The sequence below is a fragment of the Myotis myotis genome, unplaced genomic scaffold, assembly GCF_014108235.1.
Source record: "Myotis myotis isolate mMyoMyo1 unplaced genomic scaffold, mMyoMyo1.p scaffold_m19_p_13, whole genome shotgun sequence".
Classification (NCBI taxonomy): Eukaryota; Metazoa; Chordata; class Mammalia; order Chiroptera; family Vespertilionidae; genus Myotis; species Myotis myotis.
The window spans coordinates 199,916-227,423 of record NW_023416317.1 but is presented as its reverse complement, the minus strand read 5'-3'; the positions used below and the strand labels follow the sequence as shown (position 1 = coordinate 227,423).

The window sequence follows — 27,508 nt, the reverse complement described above, 5'->3', positions numbered from 1 at the left end:
ACAATAATGTAAGGCCGCCCTAACCGGTTTGGCTCAGTGGATAGAGCTTCGGCCTGTGGACTGAAGGGTCCTGGGTTCGATTCCAGTCAAGGGCATGCACCTGGGTTGCGGGCACATCCCCAGTAGGGGGTGTGCAGGAGGCAGCTGATCCATGTTTCTCCCTCCTCGATGTTTCTAACTCTCTATCTCTCTCCCAACCTCTCTGTAAAAAATCAATAAAATATATTTTTAAAAAATAATGTAAGGCCAAGAAAAATTAAATTAATCAATCCCATTGACTTTAAATTTTTGGAGCAGATGTCTGCATAACCCTTAATTGATTAAAACATCAGTGTTATATATTTTTATTCAGAACTTATTGGCTAATCAGTCATGATGACAAATATATACTATCTCACATGAGTGGGAATAGTTTTCTCTCTGATTCAGTTTCTAAATTAGCTTTTTCACTGGAACACCATGCAGTCTCTTATTTCCTTAAACACATTCTAGGAATTGACTTTACCTTTCTATAATTTATTAGCCAAAATCCAGCAATCATTAGCATTTTTGACACATGAATTTAAATAGAGGACTTTTCTGTGCTTTATTGTTCCTTTTCAATAAAATAAATTGGCAGCACATTGAGTCCTTGGGATGTGTCTTGCACATGCAAGACCTCATAATTGTATTTACATGTGACACGGAATTAGTATTATAACATGAGTTTACTAGTACTTGTGTAGAGCCCGCCTTTCCTCGACAGCACTCTGTAGTTGTGCTTTAAAATAGTCAGCAGACTAATGCTCCTCCATGGCAAGGTGGTTCCCTTTCCTTGGAAAAATAGAGGAAAAAGAAAGGCTGGTGTGTTTTTAAAGTTTGTGTCCTCAATTAAAGCATTTATCCTAATTGTGAATTATTAAACTGGATGTCAACATAATCTTTTACGAAATGGTAGGTGATGATTATTTTTCATTTTATTAGTTTGTAAAATCTATTCCTCGAGTCGATGAGAAAGATAAATCGGTGGCTAATCAAGTGAGCTTTTAAATTATTCCGGAATGAAGTCTCTGTGGCCTGGCATCCGCACCTGTGCCTCGGGGTTACGTACGGGGATCCCAGTGAAGGGTTGCTGTTCTCAGCTGTCGTAACAAACGGCTCTTCATAGCACAGACTGGTGGCTTAATGAGCAAAACTTATTTTTTCAGGGTTCAGGAGCCTGGAAGCCTGAAGTCTGGTGCCAGCATGGCTGGGTTCTGGAGAGCCTCTGTTTTGCTTACAGAAGGCTGCCTTCCCCTTGTGTTGTCACATGGTGAAGAGAGAGGACACGCTCTCTGGTAAGGGTTGAACCTTCAAAGGAATGAAAACAACAGCAAATTACTATGGCTCGGTTTTTTCCAACCTCCATTAAGGCCGCTTATCTTTCTCTCTTAGTTTTTTTTCTTGGAACAGTTAGATCTCTGTTGTCTCTTAAAAGGTCACGATCTGGTCATAAGGGCTTTGCCCTCCTCACCTCATCTAATCCTAATGACTGCCCACGTCCCATCTCCAAGGTCCATCACATGGAGGGGGCAGTGTTGGGGCTTTAATATATGAATTTTGGAAAGACACAGGCATTCTATCTATAACAAGGGCTGTGATGGTGTTAGGATGATGTTGGGCCAGGGGTCCAGGAGGATTCAAGTCCTTCTTTGGTTAAATCTACCACTAAATTTGGGGAACAAGGGCAAAGCAAGGCAGATTACAGTTACTAATGAAAGCTTTGTAGTCTAGAGCCCTCGTGCACACTCTGGTAGATATGCAGTTAGCAAAGGAGAACTCAGTAAGTGTTTTGCTTGAATGACCTGCAACAGAGGGTAACAAATCAGAGCCTATGAGCCAAGCGTGGCTTTTACATTTCCCATATTGAAAATTCAAAAGAAGATTTTGTGAGATTTGGAAATTACATGAAATTCAAATTTCATATAATGTGTTATTAGAATAAATAATAAGGTTTTGTTAGAATACAGCCATACTCATTTGTTTATACATTGTCGATGGATGCTTTCGTGCTGCAGTGGCAGAGTTGCATGGGTTCAAAAGAGCCTAAAATATTTACTCTCTGGCCCTTTAGAGAAAAAGTTTGCCTATTCCCAAGTCTAAATCTTGGCTCAAAATATATTTCAAAAAGACGCAGAGCCATACCCATCAATACTAGAAACAAATGGATCCGGAGACGGGATACTTACTCCAAAGCATGGCGTGAGCTGGCTTTGAGACTGTCCACTTCAAGTTGTGTGATGCCAGACCTAACTGTTCCAAGAAGAGAAAAACAAATGGCCTTATGGGAGAAGGGAAGAAGACAGAGCCACAGTAATTTGCTGATCTTTTCATTCCTTTGGAAGTTCAGCCTTTACCAAGTAGAATCCTGGGCCCTGAAATGGGACCAATCTAGATCAAGATCTTCCTTTGAGTCTTTACCCCTTGATTGGTACTTACCATTCAAGTCACAGGAGATGGAGGTATGGGAGCTCAGAGTGGTACCCTTTCTAAAACTCAACCTTAATAGATGAAAATCGGTGGCATTATTGAAATCAGGCCACTTCCTTTGTCCCTGACTTGTTTTCTCCCTCCTCCCCTTCCCTGTCACACACAAGGTGATTTTAAAGGATGTGGACTCGCTCCTCTACGTGGACACTGACGTTCTCTTTCTGAGACCCGTCGACGACATCTGGAAGCTCCTGCGGCAGTTTAACTCCACCCAGCTTGCAGCCATGGCCCCTGAGCATGAAATACCCCAGACCGGCTGGTACAGCCGCTTTGCTCAGCACCCTTTTTATGGCTCCGCGGGAGTTAATTCGGGAGTCATGCTAATGAATTTAACTCGTATAAGAAGTGCCCAGTTCAAGGTAAGGAAGTACTTTATTTTCCTTGTTTAAAATTTGGAATTTTGTCTTTTCCGGACAGTCAGTGTGCTGATTAGGAAATCGACAAGTAAGGATGGGAGGAGCCAGGGAACGGTGTTTGGAGAATTGTGGGATATTTGTCTGCTCAGGAAAAGCCCAGGGGGTTATTGAATCTAAAGCTTCAGTGGAGTTTCCCTTCAGGACTATTGCGCTGCATTTCTGAGTCCTGTCATGTTTGAACTCCGAGTGTATCCAGTGCTTCATGAAACCCTTGGGGACTGTCCTTGGAATCACCGTGGGGTAATTTACCTAGTACACAGATATTTGTACAAGGCTGTACACGGCCTCATTTTTTTATCCCAGCAAATAATGGGAACTAGTCAAAAATAATCCTCCTATTAAAAAGAATTAGGTATCCCTAGCCGGTTTTGCTCAGTGGATAGTGTCAGCCTGCAGACCAAAGGGTCCGGGTTCGATTCCAGTCAAGGGCATGTACCTGGGTTGCAGGCTCCTCTCCACCCCAGGCCCTAGTCAGGGCTCCTGCAGGAGGCAACCAATCAATGTGTTTCTCTCACTTTGATGTTTCTCTCTGTCTTTCCCTCTCTCTTCCACTCTCTCTAAAAATCAATGGAAAAATATCCTTGGGTGAGGGTTAACAACAACAAAACAAAACAAAAAAAGAGATTTAGGTAAATCTATAAGTAAGATAAATAAGATCTCTAAACAGTATTAAGTGAAAAAAATTAAAATAGAACAGAGCATGATATTGTAGGGTATGATTCCTTTTATGACTTAGAAATTTCCAGAAAAACACCTAAGAGACCATTAATTGTTAATTGCGGATACTTCTAGGGAAAGTGGAAATGGGAATTGTAGGAGGATGGAGGGTGAGTGCTTTTAGTGTATTTTAGATCTTTGTATGCTGTTTGAATATTTAGTCTGTGAATGTGTTGCTTTTATTTTTTAAATTAAATTATTATTTTAAGACAAGAAACGCGTGTTTTTCCTTAAGCTGCCGTAATGCTGTTACTCCTATTCTGCTCCTTCACTGCAGAGGTCAGGATGAAGCATGAGAAAGAGGCTCATTCTGGGGCCTGATTTTCTAAGTAGAAATCATGTCCCAACTACCAGTTCCTGGACCATCCAGTGTCCATGGGCACATTTACAACCCTGCCACCCACAGCCTTGTTTCGTTTTGTGCTGTGCCTTGAAGTCAGCAGGACCTCTCCTCTATTTGCTTTTGGGGGGAGAGGGGCCCAGTACCTCTACGTTGTTTCTCAGTGGACAAGATGGATTTGCTTTGCTTCAGCTGCTCCGATGGTTTCCTCTTTTCCAGAACAGCATGATTCCAACAGGGTTGGCTTGGGAGGACATGCTGTACCCTCTATACCAGAAGTACAAGAATGCCATCACGTGGGGAGACCAGGATTTATTAAATATTATTTTTTACTTCAATCCAGGTAGGTTGTTTTTCCAGAATGTCATTTGTATGGGAGTGTGCCCACCTCACCCCATAGAGACGTTCCAGCCAGGTCTATACTGAGAGCATGAGCTGTGTCTGCGTCCCCTCCCCACCCAGCTGGCTCAAGGGACCCTGGGATCTCTTGGAGGTGGGTCTTTGTACTGCTGACACAAAGACCAAATGATAAAACCTCCAACACTGGATCCATTTTTTGAGAATCTCTCTTATATTTTGCCAGCACAATTCTTCTGAGAAGTACAGTCAAAATTAATGGGAGGCACTGAACTAAATGAAAATGTTATCATCTAGGCATGAGGCCCTCTTCGCCTGAACAATGTCTGGATTGAAGGGAATGGATTCTTGGGATCCTTAAAGGAAAGTGACTTATTCAAGGGTAAAAGAGCCTGAATAAGGACTCAGGTTCCCAAATCCCTTTTTGTTTTCATTTGGAGCAGAGGGAAATTCTTTTTGTATTGTTATATCCATGATATTGTGGAGTTGAGTAGGGGAGAGAGACAAACATTTCTGGTCTATGTTTTTATTTTGACACTTAAAACTAACAACGTTTCCTTTTAAAGACTTCAGCCTCTGGTTGCAAATCACCCTGGACCCACCTGCTATGTACCTTTATTTTCTTTAACAAAACCCTGGAATAAAAGCTTTGAATCAAAAAGGATCAAATGCAAGGGGGGCGGGGGCAGAAGCAGGTGGATACAGTTTCTGGGAAAGATACCCAATGCTCATTCATTAGACAAAGGGAAGATGTTGCCATTCACTTGGGACATTTCCGCCCATTGCACTCTGATAATCATAGGGATTTTCAAGTCCGCATCTTCTGCTTTTTCTTGTTCAGCACATTTCATCTTTTTTTCTAGGGTAAGATTCTCGACTGCAAATAAAAGGCCTCTGGAGTTAGTCTAAATGCAAAGGGCACTTTAAAAGAAAACCAAACTGCTGTCCCATGGAAACAGGGCAGACAGGCCAGCAGACTCAGCCAGAACCTGAAGCAGGAAAGAGAAATGATGGGAACCAGGTTGGACTTTCTCCCACTCAGGCTGGTTTTTCCTCTTTTAAAACTCATTCTCTGCTCCTCAGACCTCAAAGCAAAGTACCGAGGTCTCAAGCTGCAGGTCCAGCCCCACGTAAAGACTAACTGATCCCAACCCACAGCTCAGGGAGAGATCTGTGGGTTCCAGCGCAGCCAGTTAGGCCAAGCTGAGGGACCATGGCTGACATTGATTATGTGCTAATGTCAGGCGCTGGTCTCAGCATTATCTTCTTTAACCCTCACAGCAACCCTGAGAATGTAAAGGCAAAACTACCGAGTGAAAGATGATTTGTATGACAGCTAATGAGCGCGGGAGCACGGCATGAGCCCAGGACACTCGGCTCCAGCCCTATGTGTTCGGGGAGGAGATTTTGGAGAGGGGAGTCAGAGAGCTGGGCAGATACCCCACAGTGGATATCTCTGCTGCATTATTTCTGTTCTTTTAAATATTGCATTTTCCTTTCTGCTGAGTGGCTAAAACTGTCTTCCATAATCTTAATCTGTCTGAATTCCTAAACTGAGGAATTTAAATAATCTGCCAAGTTGCCTCCCCAGATACCCTCTGAGCCTATTGCAGACTGTTCAAGGGTGTGACTAGAAGTAAACAACCCTCAAAGGGAGTCACAGCAACCTTGTGATTACAGACGAGCCCCTTGTCTTTATTTTATTTTTTTCCTTTATTTTATTTTATTTTATTTTATTTTATTTTATTTTATTTTATTTTATTTTATTTTATTTTATTTTATTTTTTCCCATTACCTTCTTGTCTTTCTTTTAGGCTGAAAACCAGCTGAGTAAATGCCTTCCTCACTACCCCTCTTAGATCCATTGAATACAAGAATAAAGTAAAGTTTCCTGGCTTTAGATTAGTATTAGGTAACTACTTGATTTTTTTTTTTTTTTGTATGTGTTGCCTGCATTTAATCTGCTATTTTATACTTTATTCAAGAATTTTATTAAACATGAAGTCTTTGACCCAGTCGGTGTAATTCAGTGGTTGAGCAACTATCTATGAATCAGGAGGTCCCAGTAGAATTCCTGCTGGGTTTTAGGCTCAATCCCCAGTTGGGGCATTAAGGAGGCAGCCAATCAATAATTCTCTCTCATCATTGATGTTTCTATCTCTCCCTCCCTCTTCCTTCCTCTCTGAAATGAATAAAAATATTTTTCTAAACAAACAAACAAACAAACATGAGGTCTTTGAACTGAAATCAGTGCTATGCATCACAGTGAATGGTTTTTCTTTGTTTCTATTGGCTGTGAGCACTTTCTATAAACTTGAACAAACTGCATTTTAAAAGAAGATTTTTTCACCTCTATCCCTGGCAAGGAGAGACAGAGGAAAGATTGGCCCTGACACCAGAGATAAACATGCTTATTACTATGGTTCTTTGGGTTGCCACAGGTGAAGTAATGCACGCAAAATGGAACATATATCTAGATATCATTATCATAGATATCCTGTAGCCAATGGTATCACTATTATAATGTGTTTAAAAGTCATTAGTTACAAAGGGGTTTTAGAACTCGTGCTGTAATTAGATTCAGGCCTTGGGGGGAGGGGGGGTGATTGCAGTGCTGGGTGACAGGCTGGTACAAGAGGAAATAGCTGAAGCCCATGGAGGGCACACAGGTAGGTCAGTCTACAGGTCGTTTCCTGACAGGTGAGCTAAGGCAGCTTCTTCAGGGGGTGGAAGACTGAGCTCATATCTTAACCAGGGAAATTTGAGTGCAAGAGCAGAATCCCATAGAAAGGTAAATATGACAAGAATTGAAAGGAACTCTGTAGAAAGATGTGCTTGGGTTAATGCCCGAGGCTGCAAGGAAAAGAAACTCCACTCCCCAAGGGTGCAGGGAGACCAGGAGCACATGGATCGGATCATGCTGGTCATTATGAGAACAAGTTCTGGAAGCTGCTAAGGCCAAAGCTGATTTTTTCATCCCTGATGGCCTCTGTCATTTTGCTTCTCTCCATGCCCCTCTGATTCTATTTTACCATTTAGAAGTGTTAACGTAAAATCCATTGAAACCTGTAAAGAAATTTTGTGAGTTTATTTGAGCGAAACTGTCGACATATGCCAGGAAGCAGAACCTCAACAAGTTGAGATAATGCTCCGGAGACTGGAGGGTTACATCTGTATTTATACATTGCAATCAAAGGAAGGGACAGATATAGGTGGGTTACATGAAATTCACTGGTGATAGACTAGAGAGGCGGGAGAAAGCAAAGGCGGGGGGGGGGGGGGACCCCTGGGATTGCATAAAAAGTAAAATGATAGACACATACTTAGGTGGGTGCAGGAACAATTAACATGATAACAATGAAGGAATTTGTGGTCTCCTGGCGCCCAGCACATTAGGTTGTGCCCCAAGGGGTCCAAAAAAAGGGAAGTTACAAGTTACCCAGACATTTCAAAGTATATGTTATTATAGATGCAAAAAGGCAGAGGCTCAGTTAAGGTAAAGGTTGACCTTGTCAGTGAAGATACCGGCCTAGGACAGCCGTGGGCAAACTACGGCCCGCGGGCCGAATTCGGCCTGTTTGAAGTGAATAAAACTATTGAAAAAAAAGACCGTACCCTTTTATGTAATGATGTTTACTTTGAATTTATATTAGTTCACACAAACACTCCATCCATGCTTTTGTTCCGGCCCTCCGGTCCAGTTTAAGAACCCATTGTGGCCCTCGAGTCAAAAAGTTTGCCCACCCCTGGCCTAGGAGGTGACTGCCCACCATAACTGCTTTAGTTAAAGTTTAATTTCAGACCATCCTTTGTGGTGACTTCAGGTTTCCGAGTCTGCAAGACCGCCATGCAGGCACTTCCCTGAACCTGTCAGGTTAGCACGTGGCCCCTTTCGTCCACACAAGCATTCTCTATTTGCACATGGCCCAACTCTGAGGTTGTGTTGAACAATCTGACAAGCCCAAATCAATTATGCTGTTTCCTATGTTTTCTAATTCAAGTTTTTAGAGTAAGAAAAAGAGAGAAAGAGAGAGAGAGAGAGAGAGAGAGAGAGAGAGAGAGAGAGAAAGAGAGAGAGATTGATTGATTGGCTGTCTCAGCCTGTGAATTGATTCCCAGCTTAACTTTGAATCAGTTCTTTTTGGATAGAGATACCACTCGTGATCTGGCCATCAAGGGCCAAAGAAGCAAGGGTATGTGGCATCTCTCTCTCTCAAACATGACCACCCAGGTCTGTCTCTGCTTTGAGGCAGTTTTTAGAAAAATGGGCTGTGAGCAGATAAGGAAATGAAATTAGCCAAGTATAGAGGACAAGGTAGTGCATCCAACCAGGATAGAAACAGTGGGGTTCTGCTCACAGGGAGAGAGAAGAGCTGAAGTGCCCCATGGAGTATATAGATTGTCTGTAAGTTCAATATGATAGCAGGAAGTTAGGAGAATTTACTGGGGCCACAGGGAGCAGGACACATAGTCACATGGAACATGTCTCTTCAGTGGCCTTGTCAGGGCCTTGTTCTTATACTGCCAGTGATCACTGGAGCTCTGCACTTGAGGGTGCAATCATATTGTATACTCACTCCACCAAAAGCACCCAGCAATTGGCAGTTATGAGTGTGTTGTTGGGGGAGGGGTTGACAGGCTCAATTATTTGGTATTAACACTGTTTGGGGAAACTGGTAACAAATCATTGTTCTGGGAATCTGGGAAGTTCATGAGCTCTGATATAAAACACAAACATAAAGATTGTAGGGTCCTCATGAAGGGTCTGTGTCTACTTTTGTCTTTCTCAGCATCAAGTTTAATGCCTTAAATAGAGTTGGTCTTCAGAATTGTTGGTTGGTTGAATGAATGGAATTAAGATAGTGGAGTGAAAGAGGGTAGTAGATGGAAGAGAAAGACTATGGCAAGAAAAGTGAGAGGAAAGGAAAGTGGGGAGAGAAAGGAGAGCAAGAAGGAGAATGACGCTGATGGCGGAGGAAGGTATGTGGTTTCATTCCCTCATTCCTTCAGCAGATTTCTTGAGCACCTGCTACATGCCAGCTATGTGGTTAGGCACTAGGGATATGGCAGCAGACAGAATAGGCAAAGTGCTGTTTTCATAAAACTTACTTTTTATTGGAAGAGGTAGACTTCCAAAGAATAACAACTAGTCATTCAAAATTACAAATTGTGATAAATGCTATGAAGGAAACAAATGCGGGATTGAAAAAAAGACTATCAATGCTGAAAGGAGAGGAGAACTTTAGATTGTGTGATCAAAAATTAAATCTTTGAAGAATTAATTGTCCTTTTCTGGAACAAGGTGCATTCAGGGAAATGGAAGAAGAGTAGGCTGGGTAAGCAAACCATATTAACAAAATGAAACAAAACAGCCTCTGTTCTGTTGATACAGTGTAGTAACTAAGCAGCAAGCTTGTTTGACTGTGAAGTTAAAATAATCAGGCAGAATCTATTCCATAACCATAGAGACCCCAAGACTTTGAAATAATCAGATGTGTAAGCGACAGTAAATTCATACAATACTTTGCAAGTAGTTAGGAGGCTCTGGAAATGAATTTAGACGTCTGAAAGGATCACAAAGGGATTTCAGAACCATAGATGGTCAGTTAATGAAGTTAATGATGAGTTTCTTTTTATTTTATTTAGTAGAGGCCTGGCACATTAAATTAATGCCCGGGTACAGTCCCTAGGCCTAGCCTGTGATCAGGGCCACCTTTCCTGGCTGCCGGCAGCCAGGTTCCACCCCCCCCAACACCCACCCTTGGTTGCCCATTTGCCATTGGGGGATCAGAGCCTGCCGGCTTGTGGGAGGGACCAGGAGGTGGTCGGTGCACCTCATAGGACTGGTCAAATGGATGTTCTGGTCATTTCGCCATTCTGTCAGTTTGCATATTACTCTTTTATATATATAGACCAGGGGCCCAGTGCACGAATTCATGCACCTAGAAAGGAACTGTGGGCTGTGAGGCTGCGGTGGGCACTGGGTGGATCTGGCTGGGCCCATCCTCTGCACCCTTGCCCAGCCCCTCCGCTACAGCCCCCAGTCCCCTGTCTGCCAGCAGCCCTGGTCCTGCTGCTCCCACATGCTGATGGTGCCGGCCCTGCATACACTCGCTGACAGCGCCAGCAGCAATTGCCCCTCAGGAGCCGGGTGTGGGGGTGGGGGAGTGGAAAAGCCCTCAGAGGCGATCGGGCTGGCAGCTGCTGCTTGCACCTGCTGATGGCGCTGAGTGATCAGGACTGGCGCCAGGCACTGGCAGCGACTCTGATGCTGGTTGTGGGTGTGAGTGGGGCTGGCGCCGGCAGCAGGTGTGAGTGCCAGGCAGGACCATGGCACATGGGAGCAAAGAATTTTCAGTAACCCCCAGAGGCTCACCCCGATGACAGTGACTGGCACCCTGCCTTGGTCTGGCACCCCTGCTCTCCTGCTCCACCATCCCACTGCAGTCAACTCCCTCCATGTTCTGTACATGCCCCCTGTGGTCAGCACATGTCATAGCGACCAATTGTTCCATTGTTTGGTTGTTCCGGTTGTTCTGCTGTTTGGTCTATTTGCATATTAGCCTTTTATTATATAGGATGTGCTCCAGGCCTTCCACTTCCAGGGAAAGGGGCAAAGGAGGGCTGCTGAAAGTGATAAGGGAGGCAGCAGGGTGAACTTTTTTTGAGGGGGAGAGTTTCCTCCTGATGAGGGGCTTCAAAGGACGGCAGCCCACTTCTGCTCCCTCTGTCTCCAGAGACACAATTTCTGATTGGCATCTGGCAGGATAACAGTTGCAGGTACAGGACTGGGAGCACCTTTCTGCATGCAGCTTCCTGGAGAGTCTCTTCTGGCCAAGGAAAGCTTTGTTCTAACCATTTCTCCCAGAGCCAGGGCTGCTGGGTAGTCTGGGGCAGGAGGGCAGAATGGAGGTGGGGCAGGGCAGGAAGATGTATGGGGTAGAGACTGGGGGTTGGAAGAGGGAGAGGGTGAAGTTTGTATATGTGTGTGGGGGGGAAGGCTGGTGCAGAAGGAGAGTTGGGATCAGCATAGGAAGGTTTGGAGGTACTGGGGGAATAAAGGGACCAGCAGGTGCCAGAGCAGGGGAAAGGGTCTACAGAATCAGGTTGGGGTCCACGATGGTGAGTATAGACTAAGTCCCTTCTCCAGACCCCACCATCCCAGCTGGCTAGTGGGAGGCATCCATAGTGACACTTTGTCTCAGAGACTCCAGGACATGTGGCCAACACGCCCCGCCTCTGCCATCCCTGCCCAAGTGCTGCCATTTGGAACGCATTTGCAGACACATGGATTGTTTTTAAGTTGAAGCTTTTTAATTCACTCTGTTTCCCACTTGTCGTTTTTTATTGAAAAGGTGGATTCCGCTGATGTGTGTTCCTTTGCAGGGGCAGCAGGGGTGTTCTCCACGGACAGATATCTGATGAGAGACAGAGACAAAAGGCCCCGCAAGACATGGGGAATGAGTAAACAGGATCAGAGAGCAAGGAACAGGGAGAGAGATGCATAGGGCGAGACAGACACATGACACAGGCTGCTGTGGACAGGGATAGAGCTTCCTGGCCCCGTGAGAGGGCTCATTCGGCAAAGCAGTGGCTCCATGGGCATGTTCACCTTGGGCACAGCTCCCAGGCCCAGAGTCAGCAAACAGAAAGCCCAGGATAATTGGAGTTAATTACATGTGTGCAAACAGCCACAGTGGAGGCCAGGGGACAACCACCCCTCCCCCGGCCTGTCCCTGTGAACCCACCTCAGCAAAGGGGCTTTGCTGGCACAGCTGGGGCTGAGCACCTGGGGGAAGGGCGATCCAATGGAGAACCACTGGGCCTAGGGGTTGGGGTGAGCCCTCCACCTCCAGAGCACCTCCCACGATTACACACTCCAGCACATGCTGCAGACTGGGATGGCAGGTTGCGACCAGGTTAGGAATTGGACCAGAACTTGGTCTGAGCTCCCCTGGGCCTTGTGCTGAGCGGGCCCTGGTGGCATAGGCCCCAGCATTTGGGTCCTCAGGTTTCTATTATCTTGGCCTCCTGAGAATTCCCATCTCTGCGAAGATTCAAGATGGCTCTCCTTGTATCCTGCCACGGGGAGCGCCTGCCTTTAGCTGAGGCCGCAGGTGAGGAAGGGACAGAGTCTGGTGCTTGGCATTTGGTGATCAGTTTCTCTGCCTGGATGGGCCACAGGACCTCGAAGGAGTGACTTCTCTGAGCTTTCGTTTGTGCGTCCATCTGTACCATACTTGCCTGCTCTGAGACGCGGAGTTCAACGGGAAGGAGAAGGTGTGAATTCCTCACATGCGAATGAGGCCTGAATCAGTGGTCTAATTTTGGGGTTTCAGGGTCCTTTGGAGGGTTGGGTTGGAGTGGTGGTGGGTAGGGTTTTATATTTCTACTAGAAGTGCAGTGCATGAAATTCGTGTGCGGGTACGGTCCCTAGGCCTGGCCTGTGATCAGGGCCATCTTCCCCAGCTGCCAGCAACCGGCCCCGCCCCCCCCCATCACCACCCACCCCTGGTTCCCCATTCGCCATCAGGTGATTGGAGCCTGCCAGCTGGGGAAAGGGACTAAGAGGTAATCAGTGCGCCTCATAGTGACTGGTCCAGTGGTCGTTCTGGTCATTCCACCTTTAGGGTCAATTTGCATATTACCCTTGTATTATATAGGATAGAGGCCCAATGCATGGGTGGGGGCCAACCGGCCTGCCCTGATGGGGGCCCCAGATCGGAGTGGGGGTCCCCGCTGGGGGATGGTGCTGGCCAGGGAGAGGGGCCGTGGGTAGTTTGCATGCTAGTCATGGCCCCAATCAAGGTAGGAGTCACCGCTGGGGGGCGGGGCCAGCCTGGGCTAATGCCCATGGTTGTTCTGGTCTCTGGTTGTTTCACTGTTTTGGTTGCTGGGCTTTTATTATACAGTATTTTTACAATTACAGTTGACATATACTATTATATTAGTTTCAGGCATACAGCATAGTGATTAGACACGTATATAACTTACAAACTGATTACCTAATAAGTCTAGTGTACACCTGGAACCATACAGCATTATTACAATATAGTTGACTATATTCCTACATCCTAGTGACTATTTTATAATTGCAAATTTGTACTCTTTACTCCCTTCACCTTTTCACCCAGCCCCCCCCCCCCCCCCATACCCCTCCTCTCTGGCTACCAGCAGTTTGTTTTCTGTAATGAAGATTTTCTTTATCTATGTAAAATGGAGAGAAAAAGGCCAAGACACAGGGTTTGAAGAGAGGTTGACTTGAAAAGATGTTTTAATATGAATTGCAGTAGTTTTGGCAGGGGTTTTGAAATTTAAACAACTCATTCTAGGGGAATGGATGTAATGGCAGGGACACAGAGTATTGAGCACTGCTAGGCCTAACTCAGAAGTTAGGGTCAGCTTACAGGTAGCAGGGCCAAGCCAATTCCAGGCCAGGGTCCACAGTGCACTGTGCTGTGGGAAGGTGGGGGAGTGCCAAGGGGAGCAAAGTCTCCCAAGGTTGTGCAGAGCAGCAGCAGCAGCAGCAGTGGCCGGGATAGTCACAATAAAGGTAGTAATAAAGAAAATGTAAGACAAGAAAATAATTTAATATTTCACAGAGCCATTGTTTTAAAATCTTTGTCTGGGATCATGTGCTGGGAGAGGTGGGGATTCTTCCTAGTTGGCAACATTGGGAGCAGCTGCTTTGCCTGTCACCTGTACAATAACTTGCAAGATGTGGTCAGAGTTGAACCTCACAGTCAGGCAGACTGAGGATTGATCCCACACAGGAATGGGCCAATAGCAATCAAGACCCAATTATAACAGAAGGAACCACAAAATCCACACAAGGGACATCCATAGAGCATCCAACTCAGAAGATCAAGGAGACTATGTCATTGGACCCCAGTAACTCCACCTCAGGAAGACTGGAAGCCATAGCAGTTCTATCTAATACATAGAAACAAACACAAAGAGAGAGCCAAAATGTGGAAATGAAGAAACAGGGCCCAATGAAAGAAACAGTGGAATTTCCAGAAAAAGAGCTAAAACAAATGAAAGAAAGTAATTTTTCAGATATACAGTTCAAAGTAATGGTCCTAAGGATACTCAAGGAACTTAATGAGAATTACGAGGAACTTAGTGGGAATGACAATGGCATGAAAAAGGAAATAGAAACCATGAATAAAAACTAGTCCGAATTCAAGACTATATCTGACATAAAGAATATACAGGAAGGAATTAAAAATAGGTTGGATGAAGCAAAGGATCAAATCGGAGATTTGGAAGAAAAGGTAGGAAAAAACACCCAATTAAAGCAGCTAAAATAAAAAAGAATGAAAAAGCAGGAGGATGGTTTAAGGCAGTGTTCGGCAAACCACGGCTCTCGAGCCACATGCGGCTCTTTGGCCCCCTGAGTGTGGCTCTTCCACAAAATACCATGTGCAGGTGCGCATGTACAGTGCTATTGAAACTTCGTGGCCCATGTGCAGAAGTCGGTTTTTGGTCTGGGCAAGTCTATTTTGAAGAAGTGGGGGGTGTCGGTCGGTCGGGCGACGGGAGATACGGTGCAGATGGGCCACGGTATACGCAGCGTGGGGGAGGTACACGCGATTCATGCATGAGTTGAATGAGCCAGTCAGCAGTCTCATTGTGCAGTGGTTAGTGCTAGTGGCGTCCGCAAATCGCGCACAGGTGACAAAAGTACCTACTCAAAGCATAAAGTTATCTGTATTTTTCCAACCAGCTGCAAACCCTACAGGTATTTTTGTCATCAACTTAAGAATTGTAATTATTTTGTGTTGGTGGATTTATTATTATAAAATAAAACATTATTTTAGGTGCCCTGTTTGACATGGCTACAAAGAAGAAGCAAAGAAAAACGGAAGACGGTGAATTTAAAGTTGAATGGACCGAGACTTTCGTGTTTATTCAAAACTTAAATGGCCTTCCAACCTGTCTTATTTGTCAGGAAAAATTGGCACATAACAAGAAATCAAATTTGGAGAGACACTTTACAACTAAACACGTGCCATTTAGTACTAAATATCCTGTCGGTGATGCAAGGAAGAAAGCAGTTGAGGAACTTCAGAAGAGTCAAGAAAAATCAAGTTCTGTATTTAATTACTGGATGCAATCTTCCAACAATGTTAATATTGCAAGTTTTGTGGTTAGTCAAGAGATTGCTAAGAGAGGAAAACCATATACAGACAGCGAACACATAAAAAGTTGTTTTATAAATGCATCCTAAGAGCTATTTTGGGATTTTAAGAACAAAGCAGATATTCTAAAAAAAGTTAAAGAGTTACCATTGTCTGCTAAAATAGTGAAAGAACAGTCAAAATGTCTTTGAATATAACCAACCAGCAAGTCGAAGATCTTAAATTGGTTTCAGCTTTATCAATAGCAGTTGACGAGTCTTGTGACATAAATGATACAGCGCAAGTTTCACTTTCTGTACGATTTATTTCGTCTACAGGTCCTAAAGAAGAACTTTTAGGATTATTGCCACTCAAAGGTCAAACACGTGGAGAGGATATAGCAAATGCTGTAATTGAGTGCATTGAAAAACATCATGTTCCACTCGATAAAATTGTCTCAATTTCAACAGACAGGCCGAAAAGTATGACCAGTGTAAGAAATGGGTTTGTTGCTATTTTGAAAGAAAAAATTAATTGTGAGATACTTACTTACCATTGCATCATTCATCAAGAAGTGCTTTGTGCGCAGACATTTCCAGAAGAAATTTGCAAAGTTATGGAATTGGTGATTAAGATTATCAACTCCATTATAGCTAAAGCTCTTAATCATCACCAATTTAAAGAATTTTTAGTTGAAATGGAGAGTGAATACGCAGATCTGCTGCTGCATAACAAGGTACGTTGGTTTTCAAGAGGAAATGTTTTGAAATGTTTCACTTCCTTATTAACAGAAATTAAAGCATTTCTCCTTGAGAAGGGTGTTCACTATCCAGAACTAATGATCAGTGGATCCAAAAATTTTATTTCATGGTAGACGTTACATCTCATCTAAATCAGCTTAAAGGAAACACAGTTTTTTCAATGTTAGAAGAAGTTATTTCATTCGAAAACAAATTATCTCTTTTTGCTCAAGATTTCAAAAGAGAAACTTTGATTCACTTTCCAAGCCTGTGGAAACATCGCCAAGAAAATAATTCTGATATTGACATTTGCTATTTCAAAACAACACTTTTAAATATGAGGGAAGCTTTTCTCAACAAGTTCCAGGAATTCAGAAACAACAAAGCAATGTTAGCCTTTGTTAAAAAACCTCTCAATGCTACTGTAACAGAATTAAATTTTTCTCCCTTTAAAATTGACATTGGCATCTTTGAAGTGCAGTTGCTGGATTTAAAAAACAAAGAACTGTGGAGCTCAAAATTTGAATATCTTTGTGCTGATATAGAAATATTGGAGAAAAACAAATATGAACTTAGTTCGCAGCACAAGTGGTCTGCTTTGAAAGACCTGGAGAAGGAAGATATGTTGATTTTTAACACCTGGAATAGTATTCCTGACTCATATAATCAACTGAAAAAACTAGCATTTGCTGTTCTTTCCTTTTTTGGGTCTACATATTTATGTGAAGAATCATTTTCAAGCATGAAACTTATCAAGAGTAAATTGAGAAGTCGTCTTATTGATGAGAACCTGGAATCGTGCCTAAAATTAAACACAACAACATACAAACCTGACTTAAACAAACTTTCCAAGGAGATGCAAGGCCATTGTTCACATTAGTGTTTGCCAGTCATTGTCATGATTTAATTTTATGGATATTGTAAGGTAAATTGTAAGGAATTTAATTTTATCAATAAATAATATCGTTATTAAGTATGATATCAAGTTTTATTCAACGTACCTATAGTTTAACTAAGACTTAAAACTTTAATTTAGTTTATTAAATTAATTTTAGGGAACGTTGTGGAGTGATAGAAGATATAGTGTCAAGGATTGAGAAAGGTATGTTGAGCTGGTTTGGATATATAGAGAGGATGAACAAAAGGAGATAGATGAAACAAGTATACAAGACGAGTGTGGATGGGAGAGTTGGAAGGGGTCAAACTCAGCAAACGTACCTCAATCAGATTGAGGACGTTTTTAGCAAAGGCCAGCTTAGGAGTACCCTAATTAAGTTAATAAGAATGTACCTACCTATATAGTTTAAGTTTAAAAAATTTGGCTCTCAAAAGAAATTTCAATCATTGTACTGTTGATATTTGGCTCTGTTGACTAATGAGTTTGCCGACCACTGGTTTAAGGGAACTTTGGGACAACATCTGCATCTTAGGAGTACCAGAAGGAGAAAAAATAGAGCAATAAATAGAGAATCTGCTTGATAAAATAATGACAGAAAACTTCCCTAAATAGGTGAAGGAAAATGTTACACAGGGCCCTAGCTGGTTTTTCTCAGTGGATAGAGCATCGGTCTGTGGACTGAAGGGTCCTGGGTTTTGATTCTGGTCAAGGGCACATGCCTGGGTTGTGGGCTCAATCCCCAGTAGGGGGCATGCAGGAGGCAACTGATCAATAACTCTCATCATTGATGTTTCTATCTCTCTTTCCCTCTCCCTTCCTCTCTGAAATCAATAAAAATATATTTTAAAATGAAGATAACAACCTTTGGAAGCACATACAGTCCCAATCAAGAGGAACTCAAAGAGACTCAAACCAAGACACATCATAGTGAAAATGACAAAGATTAAAGACAAAGAATATTAAAGGCAGCAAGAGAGAGACAGAAAGTTACTGAAAAGGAAGTTCATATTAAATTAGTTGACTTCTCAACAAAAAAAACATCAGACCAAAAGGGATTGGCATGAAGTACTCACAGTCATGTAAAACAAGGACCTGAATTCAAGACAACTCTATCCAGCAAAGCTATCATGTAAAAATGAATGTGAGCCCTAGCTGGTTTGGCTCAGTAGATAGAACATCAGTATGCAGGCTGAAGGGTCCCAGGTTTGATTCCAGTCAAGGGCATGTACTTAGATTGCAGGCTCAATCCTCAGCCCTGGTCAGGGAGCACGTGTGGATGTAACCAATTGATGTGTCTCTCTCACATCAATGTTTCTCTCTCTTTGTCTCTCCCCCTCCCTTCCACTCTAAAAAAGGAATCAATGGAAATATATCCTCAGGTGAGGATTAATCCTATATAATAAAGATGTAATATGCAAATTGACCATCACACCCTCACACAAGATGGCTGACCCCATGTAGGCACAAGATGGCCAGCAGGGGAGGGCAGTTGTGGGTGATCAGGCCAGCAGGGGAGGGCAGTTAGGGGCAAACAGGTCAGCAGGGGAGGGCATTTGTTGGGGGCGGAACCAGGCCTGCAGGGTAGGGAGGGCAGTTAGGGGTGACCAGGCCTGCAGGGAAGGGCAGTTTGGGGGGACCAGGTCTGCAGGGGAGGGCAGTTGGGGGCGACTGGGCCGGCAGGGGAGCAGTTAGGCATCAGTCAGGCTGGCAGGGGAGTGATTAGGGGGTGATCAGGCTGGCAGGTTGGCAAGCGGTTGAGAACCAGCAGTCCCAGATTGTGAGAGGGTTCACAGACTGGAGAGAGTGAAGGCTGGGCTGAGGGACACCCTTCCCCAGTGCATGAATTTTGTGCACCAGGTCTCTAGTCAAAAAATAAAATAAAATAAAATTGAAGGCGAGGCCTGTCCGATGTAGCTCAGTGGTTGAGCATCAACCTATGGTTCGATTTCCAGTCAGAGAACATGCCCGGGTTATAGGCTTGATTCTCCCTCTCCCTTCCTCTTTGAAAGTTATAGCTGGTCCAATGGTTGAAATTTCAGGTGGAGAGAGCAAAGGGATCTCTCATACTGCCATTTCCCTGACATCACTCCTGTTTTTATCACATCTGCTATTTTAAATTGTCCACCATTGATTTCCTTTTTTTTTTTTTTTTTTTTTTTTTTTTTTTTAGTGACAGTGCTCCTGCTTTTTCCCAGGAATTTCTCCTCCCCCATTGCATGCAGACTTAGAGCGCTGGCTTCCCTCACTCCCACTAAGCCAGCCGGTTTATCTCCAAGAGCAGCATGTAGCCAGGGCTGGTTCATTCTGGCAGCAGTGCTGTGAAACTCACATTTATTTGTCTCCATCCCCATGTACCAGCAGTGCTCCACTTCTTGCCCCAATTCAGCGTTAACTCTGATTTTATGAGCTCCCTGTCTTTTTCAAAAGAATAAAACCTTTCTTTTTTTCTTTTTTGCTTCACAAGCTAGAATCAAAGTTGGTTACTTACAATCTAATATAGATTTGTATTCTTGAATTATTAGGGTAAAGCAGTCTACTTATGTGACAAAATTTCTACCATTTTCTTATGCCTTTGAAAAGATTGCATTTGCCCCAGCAAATTTAGTGGCTTATCTTTTCTAAACCACACTCTGATTTTAAACCTTTCATTCAATCAGGCTAATTTCTTCTCCTCAAATGTTCTTCCAAGCCTCTGATTGTCAAAATTCCATCCTTACTAAAGGTCTAAGTTTAAATGAAACTTTGCTGAAATGTCCTCTGTTTTTATAAACCAAGATAAAACATGTTTATTCTGATGATGTGATATATTAACTCTATAATAAGAGTATACAGTTCTTGAGAGCAGGAATATCATCTTACTATACATTTACATCAATGCCATGCATAAATTGGGTGAACCAAAACTTGTGAATTGAATTCTGTCTGGATATAAAATTAATTCTGTCTCAAATCCAGTTGCATATTTGACATTCAACATCTGGGGTTCTTAGCTGGTCTTAAACTCTATGAAAAAGATCTCTAAACTCCTAAACTTGTAAGCAAATATTCTTCATATATACCTAGTTGCATTTTTCCAAAATTAGGGCCTAAAGCTTTCATTAGATTATCAGATCCATTACCCATAAAAGGGTTAAGAATGGCGATTTGCATGTTTAGAAGGAATTGTAGTAAAACACTTATCATCAGTGTACTGTGGGGGCTACTTTTTCTCCCACAGTCTAAATTCTTCTAGGCTGGGCTAATAATCAAATTAACAAAGACAGAGTAAGAGGAGGAAACAAGGTTTTAATGCGCGTGCATGGAAAACTTACATAAGCATGAAAATTCCAAAAACAGTGAGGTAACACTGGGTATATAAGATATTTTGGACAAAGAGAAAAGCAGGGTGGGGGTTGGGCTATTAAATTTTAGAAGTGAGAATGGCCAGTTCATAGGGAATTGAGAAAGAGTGAAAAATTGGCAGGGAAATCCTTGCTAGATGACTATGGGGCACAGGCAATCTAGCTAACTGGCACATTCCTGAAGCCTTCCTGTTTACCACGCTTAATTCACGTCAGGAAAGGCAAACAGCCTAAGATCTCCTTACTAAAAGGTTTCTCTGTTGAATCTCTCAGGCAGAAAAGAGGGTGGGAGGTCAAAGGCTGTCTCTGAGTCTTGTTTCCTAATAAACAGCTTAAAATTAATATTTCAGAAAGCTGCTTTAGAGTGGCAAAACTTTGGTTACCTTCAGTACTACGCATCAGGAACTATACTAGGCTCATTCAACTTACCTTGCTTTATCTTTCCGGCAACCTAAAGCAATACTTCTTGTTATAACAACGATAATAGCAATTATTACTGTTTACATTTATTATGTGCATAATATTATACTATTAATGTAAGACATATTCAAACCTATGAACAATTTTTCAGTTTATTTGAGCCACTGTGTACAAATGCCAGGAAGCAGAATCTCAATAGATTGAGGACAATGGCAGTTTTGCATCATATTTTATACATTACAGTCAAAAGAGGAGACATAAGTGGGTGACATGAAATCCATTGGTGATAGATTAGGGAGGTGGGAGAAAACCAAGTGGGGTGGAGGGACCTCTGGGATTGGACCAAAAATAAAATGATAGACACATACTTCTTTTACACAGGTGGGTATGGAATAGTTAATAGTCAACAATTAACATGATAAAACAATAAAAAGGTTTATGTTCTCTGCCCTGGTTGTGGTCTGTGGGGTCTGGAAAGAGTGGGGTTACCCTGACATTCCAAAGGAATATTATCATAGATGCAAAAGACAACAGACAGGCTCAGTTCAGGTAAAGATTGACCTTTGTCGAGAAAGATACCAGCCTAAGACATGACTACCTGCCATAAACTGCTTTTAGTTTAAAAATGTTTTAATTTGATACCATCATTTGTGGTTACTTTAGGTCTCTGAGTTTGCAAGGCTGCCATGGAAGCCTTCCCTGAACTTGTCAGGTTAGTATGTGGCCCCTTTTCATCCACCGTACCATATATATAGTGTTCCAGGTACTTTTATATATGAGCTCATTTAATACTCCCTCAAATTCTATTGGGAAAGTAATATTGCTGATGATGAATCTGAAGTCCAAATAAATTATGTAATTTGCTTGAGTTCATGCAACTAGTGGTAGAGTTCTGTTTTCAAACCCAACAGGTTAATTCCAGAACTTGCTCATTAGCTACTCTGTTATTAGGTCACAGCTAACACACGGTAAATCTGGGATTCAAACTGGGATAATTTAGCTTCTCTGTTTTGCTTCCAAATTGAAGTCAAGGGCTTCAGTAACTTACCAAGGTTACAGAGCTAAGAGGTGGTAGAAGCCCACTTTGAACATACATCTGTCTGATTCTAAATCCTTTCTATTTCATCTCTGTCTTAGAGTGTTTTCACTGGGTTCAGTCCTCTAAGGAGACTGTAAAGAGAGAAAAGGTTTCATTTTATAATGGGGTTCTACATTACTTGGGAAAGGGCACAATTTCTCAGCAGCTATCTTAAACTCCATGAAGACAGGAACTGTACATATAGCAGGCACTTAATAAAAATCTATTGATTTAATCAGTGTGTATACAGAAACAGAGATGGGTTCTAGGGCAACTAATTCAGCAAGGAACATTAGCAAGTGCTTAAGCATGGACTGCAAATGCAGTTCCCAGGAAGGTGTCATAAATAAGTAACATAACTCATTGTGTTAATAAAGGAAGCAATTGTGCTGGGGTAAAGCATGTTACAAAAGCACTTTAGATATTTTCACTCATATAATCCTTACACATCTCCTCTGCACTAAAGTGCAGAAAAGTCATACAGCTAAGACAAATCTAAATAATGTGACTTCAGGATGAGCACCGTGCTCTCCCACTTTTGGATCAGATATGTGCAAGTGTGGAGGTGAATGCAAGTAAGAGAAACATAATGGTGGAATGGAGTTCTCCAGAGAAAATAAAAATCTCAGTGTGTTGTGAACAATGCGGAATTTAATAGAGGGCGCCTGGATGTTACTATGGCCTATCTTAAAGATTGAGCAGTGTAAATGTTGCCAGTGAAAATGGGTTCTTTCAGTGTGCAAGAAAGGAATTTCAAAGGGCGCCTACATGGGAGAAGTTTAAGCACAGTGGCAAGATTTATTTTGGCTGTGAGAAATGCTCACCTGCCTGAATTCAAATAACGGACTTGGAGACAGAAGTATGGTGAAAACAAGACTTTTAATACGTTCTTGCAAGAGCTAGCATCTATCCGGTTGTATAGGCACACATGGAGCAGCAATTACATGCTATTTATCCCTAAGGTGCAAGAGTTCCTCTGGTTCCTCATTGGCTGAGTACTATGGGGTTAACAGTCTTCCTCATATGTCACCTAGGTCTTAGTATCTCCCATTGGGCCATTTTAAAAAATGGGCTGAGGCCTTTTCTAGTTGTTTGCCCTCCCTGTCTAGTTGAGGAGGCCATGAGGTATTTCGTCCTGGGCACCTCTGGGGTTAACACCATGATGCTGGCTCACATATATAGTTCTTTGTTCTTATATCTTCTTCCCTCCTCCCTACATTTTGTTTTCCCTGGGGAAATTCAGTAACCATATCCATTAAAAGTTGAATTTGCTGGAGATAGATCACAGAGGCCTATGTCCTACAAATTCCCTCCTCTTCTTTTTACATTAATCGATCCTATCTTCATTAGCTGTCCTAAAAACTATTGGCTTTCTCAGTGAAAGGGAGAGGAAGAGAGAGTCTACACAGTTTCCTCCATTGCCATATTCAGAGCAGTTGGAGTGGTGAGAAGCACATCTCAGGGCCCCGTCTATGTCTCCTCCTGTTGGCCCATAATCCTTGCTCTGCTTCTGTCTGTCTGACTGCCTGCCACATCCCCTCAAAGATCTCGGCTCTGAATTCCTTCGTGGACAAGGTGTAGTGTCACCTTTTAGAAGGTTTTCTTCCAGGGCCAAGAGATCCTTGCTTTCTGTCAGAAGGATGATGAGGCCTGTGCACAGAAGGAGGTGTCTAGAAGTGGTATTCCCTGAGTACAAGTAGTTCTTGTAATCTGGTGGAGACAAACTGTCTTACAAAATTTCAAAAGTTAGAATAGCAAGAATTATAATAAATGGTCTGGTGAAGGGGAAAAATCATTTCAGTTTTAATAATTCCCTATTGAAACAAATTTTTTCCCTAAAATCACCCTTATTTTTATTAAAGAGCCAAGTTAAGACCAATTTATTTATTGCATTAAGTCTAGTTCCAATTTGGCCTGATGGTTTGCATGAAAACAATAAGAATAGCAATTGACTGCACAGGCTTTTATAAAATCTGCTTTGCTGGAATTTCATGATTGAGTCTCAATGAGCCCCTCAGGGCAGAGAAGCCAAGCCATCCAGCTACCATCAGACTTGCCTATTAAAATACCTGCAGACCTGCAGACGTGGACGAGTTCCTCACCAAGCTCTGCACCTGCGGTGGCTCCCCTGGGGCCATGTGCTAGGCTTCAAGGCTCATCGCAGTGGCCCTCCTACTTGTCTTGATGTAGCATGCATGAGGGGGTGGGCAGGGATGCAGAAGCACCATCACTACTCCCATCCCTTTCTGACAGACCACCAGCGACTACGGGAATGGGCCCAATGCTCCAGCGCCATCCATTTTCAGGGCTACCATGTGGCTAAACAAGGTACCATGCTTTCTCCAAGGCATTCTTATTGGCTTCAAGTCTTCTGGTGACATCCAGAGTCCAGAAATGACTCTCTTACACGACACTCCAGTCAAAGACTTGGTTAATAAAATCACCATTGGAAACTGGTCTTATTGAACTCATGCAAAGAAAGGTATTGCCATGATTCACTCATTAAGAATCACCACGAGGGTAGGGGGGAGGTTGGGGGTTAATGGGGGGGGGGGGATGAGGACACATTTGTAATACCTTAACTAATAAAAAAAAAAAAAGAATCACCAAATTTTCAATAAATAAAGTAGGGAGAAAAATACACAATTTACCAAATTGCTTTAAGAAAACAAAGTCTCCTTATGTCTAAAAAACAAAAAGACCAAGAATCAGCAATACTTCCTACAAAAATTATAAAACGATATAATTATTTTTAGTCCATTCAGTCCCATAATCAATTCTTATTTCTCTTGATTTTCCCTGCCAGTACTTCTATAAATCCAAATACTCTAAGAATTCTAAGAATTTTCATCCAGTTAGAAGGGGATGATTTGAAAATGTCAGAGTCCTTTCCATGGATCCCTCAGAACATGTAACATTTCTTTTTCAAATGCATTATAACAAAAGGACTGTCACTACTAGTAAAATGACACGGTTACGGATTTGATTAGAATGCAAATGACATGCAACTTTGTCCTTCCTACAAAACACAATACTCCAGAATACTTATAGAACTTTTGCTTCCTGGACAAAAACAGGAAAGACCTTTTCCCTTTTAACAAACTAGAAAAGGACTAACCGAAATAAGGTTTATTTTTTAACTTCATTTGTCCTTGGATGTGGTCAGCAAATGACACTAATTGGATTTCTGCCATCCCTGAGTAGGCTGACATAAGCCATTTACCCTCTGGCAAAATTCAAATCATCCATTCTTTTTTTAAAATATATTTTATTGATTTTTTACAGAGAGGAAGGGAGAGGGATAGAGAGTTAAAAACATCGATGAGAGAGAAACATTGATCAGCTGCCTCCTGCACACCTCCTACTGGGGATGTATCCTCAACCAAGGTACATGCCCTTGACTGGAATCATACCTGGGACCTTTCAGTCCGCAGGCTGATGCTCTATCCATTGAGCCAAACCAGTCAGGGCCAAATCATCCATTCTTAAGGGTCTTTGGTTTAGGAAGATAGAATTTACTAGATGGCTCCAAATTGCTGTTTAACCATCTTAGTTTCTCTATTTCTGGCTTACTGCCCCTTGTCATTTAACAGCAAACTAAAAGAAAGCAAGCAAAGAACATCAGTAACCAAGTTACATTACAGACAGACATACAGGAACTTTCACTAGCTAAGAGTTTCTGGCGGTTGATACCTTGAAAGGAAGAGCAGGAAGGGTCGCCAAGATTAAGAATTCTTGGCAGCTGCTGGGAAGTTCCTGCAATTCCTGCCACAGGTTCAGCCTGCCACAAGCAGCTGGGCCCTAAAATGGGATGTGCCCCCTCTTTAAACAAATTAAACCAAACAACAAAGAGACACAAAACATCAACTGAGACACTCATCTACAATATTTACAGGCGCGCACAACCCACAGACAAGAGCTACATACCATGTTCCTTGTCCAGCCAGACACCACAGAATGCCATGCATAAAAGAACCACCAAAGCAGAGCAATGTCTCTTGCTCTGGTTCAGAGACTGTCCCCCCAGAACCTCAGCATTCTCCCCAAAGAACTATCTGGGGGAATGTCTTCCCTAGGCCTAGAATTTTTGTTTCCCATCCTCAGCAAAGTCCTTTTGACTATGCTGTGCACTCAACCCCCCTCACTGGAGATTTCGTGTACACCCTGAGATCTGCCATTTCCCTCGAGGGAGAACAGAACCGCAGATTAGGACCCCATGCTCACTTCGTGTCCAGGACAAGACTCAGTCACACACACTTGATTTCTGAGGACACCCAACCACCAAAGTAGTACTTATAGTCCAATTTTTCCTACCCTGGCCCATGCACAAAGTTGTCTGGTTTCTGTGGGTGGCTGTCTTTTGTCCCGATGTCAGTTTCACCGTCTTCCAGAAAGAAAACAAAAAAACAAAACAGTCTCAGGCCTATCTGTGGCCTCCAAGAAGAGACGGGCTCCCAGGCAAAGAGTGGCCACCCAAAACCGGGTGGAACACGTCTCCCCCTCAACTGGGGCACAGAAATCCCAGACACACCCCCAAATTGTGAGAAATGCTCACCAGTCCGAATTCAAACAATGGACTTGGAGACAGAAGTATGGCAAAAACGAGACCTTTAATATGGTCTTGCAAAAGCAGGTGTCCTTCTGGCTGTACAGGCACACACAGAGCAGCAGTCACAGGCTATTTATCTAGAGTGTGAGAGTCCCTTCTCCGGTTCCTCATTGGTTGGTAGTTTCCTCATATGTCACCTGGGTCTTACAGTCTCCCATGGGGCCATTTCAAAAAATGGGCTGAGGCCTTTTCTAGTTGTCTCCACCATCCCCTGTCTAATTGAGGTGGCACATGGTGTTTCATCCTGGGCGCCTCTGGGGTTTCCGCCATGATGCTAGCCCACGTCCACAGTTCTTTGTTCTTCTATCCTCTTCCCTCCTCCCTGCATTCTGTTTGCCCTGGGGAAACTCAGTAATCATTTCCGTTAAAAGCTGACTTTGCTGGAGATGGATCACAGAGGTCTATTTTCCACAATATGCCAATGGGGGTATAGAGGGCAGGCAGGCTCTAATAGGAACTGCTCCCAAATCCCTGATAATCCTTCACATATTTTCAGGAACGAGCAGGCTTGTCATTCAGACTGTTAATGTAGGAAACATTCAGCCCAGCCGGCATGGTTCAGTTGTTGAGCATCAGACCTGTGAACCAGGAAGGAGGTCATGGTTCAATTCCCAGTCAGGGAACATGCCCAGGTTGCTGGATCAATCCCCAGCCGATTAATGATTCTCTCTTATCATTGATGTTTCTGTCTCTCTCTCCCTTTCCCTTCCTCTCTGAAATCAATTAAAAAAAACATACATATGAAACATTCAAAGCTGGAAAGAATTTTTATGAGTTTATTTGAACCAAACTGACAACAATACCTGGGAAGCAGAATCTCAACATATTGAGATAAGGCTCTGGAGAATGGTGGTTTCTCATCTATTTTTATAAATTACAATCAAAAGAGGAGATGTAAGTGGGTCACATGAAATCCATTGGAGATGGATTAAGGAGACAGGAGAAAGCAAAGCAGGGAAAC

The 27,508-nt window shown here is 42.9% G+C and overlaps 1 protein-coding gene across 1 annotated transcript in view; it reads left to right on the top strand.

Moving 5' to 3' along the window:
- Nucleotides 1-27,508, top strand: part of GXYLT2 (glucoside xylosyltransferase 2) — a 143,159-nt gene that overhangs the window by 58,975 nt on the left and 56,676 nt on the right. The window contains exons 5-6 of the mRNA XM_036333790.1: nucleotides 2,616-2,867; nucleotides 4,201-4,324. Of these exons, the coding sequence (XP_036189683.1) occupies nucleotides 2,616-2,867; nucleotides 4,201-4,324 (376 nt within the window). The remainder of the gene's footprint in view (nucleotides 1-2,615; nucleotides 2,868-4,200; nucleotides 4,325-27,508) is intronic.